Source organism: Sinocyclocheilus anshuiensis, unplaced genomic scaffold (assembly GCF_001515605.1).
Source record: "Sinocyclocheilus anshuiensis isolate Anshui unplaced genomic scaffold, SAMN03320099.WGS_v1.1 scaffold1733, whole genome shotgun sequence".
Classification (NCBI taxonomy): Eukaryota; Metazoa; Chordata; class Actinopteri; order Cypriniformes; family Cyprinidae; genus Sinocyclocheilus; species Sinocyclocheilus anshuiensis.
Genome location: NW_015540961.1, coordinates 274625 through 278997, shown reverse-complemented (window position 1 = coordinate 278997; position 4373 = coordinate 274625). Strand labels below are relative to the sequence as shown.

Sequence of the window (4373 nt, the reverse complement as noted above, 5' to 3'; positions counted from 1 at the left end):
TATATATATATATATAATATGATAATTTATGCTTATAACCAGGGGAAAAACTATTTGCCAATGCGGTATGAAAAATAAACTTAATTCAAGATTCTCTATTCTGTCTTATCATATGCTAATATCTGTTTACTATCAAGTAATATCAAGGCCAGTCTCACAGTTATTTATACCAAATACCACTAGTGATACCTATACTGCCATTTTTTATTTATTTTTTATTTAATGTTTACATCCATTCAAACATGGCCAATCACAGAGTACATGCGGACTGCCCTGTTTTGACACAAACAACATGATTTTGCTGTCTGTTTACGAAACACACGTTAATGTGTGGCATTAACCATGTGGCATTAACATGCCTGAGGGACTGAACACAGTGACTGCAGCACTACTGTGCAGACTAGAGTCAAAAGCGGAGCCCCAATGATAATCACAGGATGAAGTCCTGACTTCCTCCCAGCTGAAGACTGACAGAAGACGCCAATTAGCCAGGCAGGGTGTGAGATTGACTTGACTGGGTGGTTAGATCAGCTAGGAGGCCATCAATCTTTTAGCACCCCCACCTTCCACATCCTCTATAGTTCCCTCCAGTCTCACAGAGGGGTGGGTGACATATAGAGCATGTATCTCTTACTTTGACACTTTGCTGGGAAGACAGTAATAAATTATGTCTACCGAAGTTTTGTGCGGAGCAGATACGTGACTCAGATATTTTGTCAGTGCCACTTTCTGAGTGAGACTTTCCGACACAAAATAGCCTGTGCCTCTGTGCTTTGTTTTTTGTCACTATGTAGCCTGGCGAGGTATCAAGCACACACATGTAAATTATTCTGCAATCCTGGCATCTAGAATGACAATGTTGTTCTAAACTTTTGGATAACAGTTGGTGTATCCAAAAAGCTGGAAAAGTTGCCTTAGTTTGAATTAATTAGCGAGATTAAAGCTGCCAGGGCCTCCAGCAGAGGAAAGACAACACATAGACAGCTGCTCTATGGCTTATTCATGCAATGCTGCGGATGGCAGGAAATGTTTCAGAGTTTGGGGTAGGCAACACACCTGGTGCCTGCAAAAGATCAGAGGGCTTGCTTAAATATATTCCCACCATAAACAAATAAACACACACACACACGCATACAAACTCATTCATTTCCATGGAAGTGCAGGAAAGGGCAATGAATCAAATGATCAAGTCCATTATTTGCATGAATTACCGCGTGAAGTGGATTGCCCTGATCGATCGGCACCTTGAAGTCTGCCTGAAGCTCATCAAAGGCTGTTATCTGAAAACACAACGTAAAAAAAGGGAACACGATCATTATCATTAGGCTAGACACATGGATTTGTATCATTTGCGTTATCTTTAAGGATACACCCTCTTTTTATTACTTCGTTCAGATTTATCCTCTATTATTTCTACATCTTTGTGGAAGTAGAGCTGGGTGATACAACTGAATATATATATATATATATTATATATATATATATATGAGATACATAAAAGACCACTTAAAAATAAACTTGAATATTCAGGATCTTTCTTGAGTTGACAATATCTTGAAATCTTGAATATATCATGAATATCCACTTGATGTGACAAAAATTCATATTAGATTGCAATATTCAGATTGCAAAGGCATATTATTATCCCCTTTAGTAAGTGCATTTGAGCAAATAGGGTCTTATGGTGCCTCATGGCTATAGCTCATGCACAAGGCAAGAGAAGACAAAATTAAAGTTAGATCAAATTAGACAAGCTTATTTCCCCTGTTACAGACCAAACTGCCCTCTCTCCCTACACTACCTCTCCTGTAGTATAACAATGCTCTCTCAATTCTGTAGGCGACACGAGCAGTAAAAATGTTTGGTTTTGAAAAAAAAACTGCTTGGCTGTCAGATAAATGTGTGAGGTTTAACCGCTACATAATCAGAAAAAAATGCATTACATACACGTTTTAAATCTGGCCATCCTTTAATAATCGCATTTAAATTTGCACCACAAAAGGGGGATCATTGAACCATAGAAGCTACACAAGTGACATATAAATAACTGAAGGCTTTTTCTAAATGTTGATGAACCATACAAACCACTTAAAATGGGTTCATTTAAAATGGCCAGGTTTAAACCTGACAGCAGCATATGAATCTTAATCATAGTTGTAAGAAATTGTTCCTGTATATGTTACATGCCTTCTATAAAGAAAATCAACAAACGATGTAACATTTGCACATTGCATCCATGTGGAAACATTGCTGTTTTGTTCCCTATGTGACATCAGTTTACCCATTTGAGGATTACGTTGTATTGAAAAAAACTGAGCTGACTGGAGAACGGTACTTTATATAAATATACTTGTTAATGCACAGAACAATAATTGTTGCTCAGTAAAATGAGTCTTTAATTTTTAAAATGATTAGAAGTGATTTCCTCAAACATTCTCATATTTTTTCATGATTATAACACATTGTGTTGTCAGTAAGAGGGAAACAGGCTGTGAAAAAATTATAGATTGCTGCTTGATTGCCTGCTGTACTGTCTACAAATGATATCATGCTTGACCTCATCCATCACCTCATTCTCTAATATTGACCCAATACCTATTATTTCTAGAATTGTGTTAATATTAATCCTCTTAGTGGTATTACCCGTGATTTTGGGTTAGAGACCTTCCTAATACTAGCTCGCGTAAGGCAAATTACAAAACCAGCATAGGCTCATTGGAAAAATGTGTTGCTCCAAAACTCCAAAAACAAACCTATACATACTATTTTCACAGAAATTATGATATCAGTTACAATACTATGTTATGACCTCAAAACACTTTTACCATAGTGTATAATTTGTAAACAAATACATTTTGATGTTTGCCCCACAGCCAGTTTCATATGTATGGCTTTTCTGATGTAGTAAGCTTGCTCGGTAGCACCCCTGGTAAGCACTACATATGTGATGCAGAGTGCTTCAGGTACAACCGAATCCTGTGAATCGTGAGTCATGATAAAAGACTTGTAGAAGCAAGCTTTTGTTTACACTATCGGTTAGGTTAAGGTAGGGTTTAGTGTAGGTGGTGCATTATTTTCCAATGCAATAGAGCATTAACCTGATTTTGTGAACATAGTTAATGCACAGAACAATAATTGTTGCTCAGTAAAATGAGTCTGAAACTGAAACTGAGAAAGCAACTGAAAATCTAGTCTGTATAGCAAAGATGTTTTATTCTAGTGAAAATGACTGTAGTTCATACACTGACATTATTCAAGTCAGGTTAGCATGTGCAAGCCTGTTTAACACAGTAACTGTGATAAGCTTAATCAAGTTGCCCTCCAATGTTTAACAAGAGCTCTTTGAAGTACAGTAGCTTGCGGAATTCCTGAAATAAAAGTGCCACAATTAGGACAACCACTATACATCTCAATAATCTATTCAAGCTTCCACAGACGAACGCACCACTGCATTCACAGATAATCTGTTAAATACTGTTCTAAACTGTGCATCTTTGCACTAATGTGTTGGTTTCCACTGGCTGTGAAAGTGGACTTGAAACATCTGCTGAGGGAGCTTTTGACTCTCAGTGTTAGTTAAGCTAATGTGGGGATCATTTCCCCTCAGATGCAAAATAACACACAAGGGGAAATATGCAGATAGGCATCCCTTTGAAAAGGGCGACAGATAGATTCTGCTGTGCTCATAATCTGAGATAAAGAAAGATAGACTTAACAGTGCTTGAAAACATTTGCTACTTTTGCAAATCTCAATATTGAGAGAGTGCTGTGAGATTTCAAGGATTTTGCTAACTTTCATCACTAAACTTGCAGGTAGGTATTGTAATTACACCATTCTGGGGCAAAAAGGCAAAAATATTACGCTATAGCGTCCAAAGGTTTGGGGGCAGTAAAACTTTTCAATTAGGTTCATTACTTAACATTAGTTAACTACTTTAGTTAGCATGAACTAAGCATGAACAATACTTCTACAGCGTTTATTAATCTTAGATTATGTTCATTTCAACATTTACTAATGCATTGTTAAAATCAAAAGTTGTGCTGGTTAACATTAGTTAACATGAACTAACAATGAATGAATCTTAAAAGCATGAAATGTGCTTTCATAGGATATTGTCCCTGTCTGCTTCTTTTCACACCACAGCTCAAGATCCCTTGGGATTGTGCTCATTTGTGTGGTGCCATCAGCCAATAAGTACTGTCAGCTTGATAATTGTATATATAAATAAGAATTTATGTGTGTTATTAAAAACAAATTAACTTACAACACTTTAGGATGTTGGCTGAAGGGCACTAATCAACTAAAGTTCTGCTGATATTCAGAATTTCCCAATGTCCCAGCACTCAGTAATCATGATTTTATATATATATAT

At 36.7% G+C, this 4373-nt stretch overlaps 1 protein-coding gene across 2 annotated transcripts in view; it reads right to left on the bottom strand.

Moving 5' to 3' along the window:
• LOC107690040 (protein cornichon homolog 3-like) overlaps positions 1-4373 on the bottom strand; it is a 23279-nt gene that overhangs the window by 16255 nt on the left and 2651 nt on the right. For both annotated transcript variants that reach the window (XM_016488269.1, XM_016488270.1), the window contains exon 2: positions 1212-1280. In XM_016488269.1, the coding sequence (XP_016343755.1) occupies positions 1212-1280 (69 nt within the window). The remainder of the gene's footprint in view (positions 1-1211; positions 1281-4373) is intronic.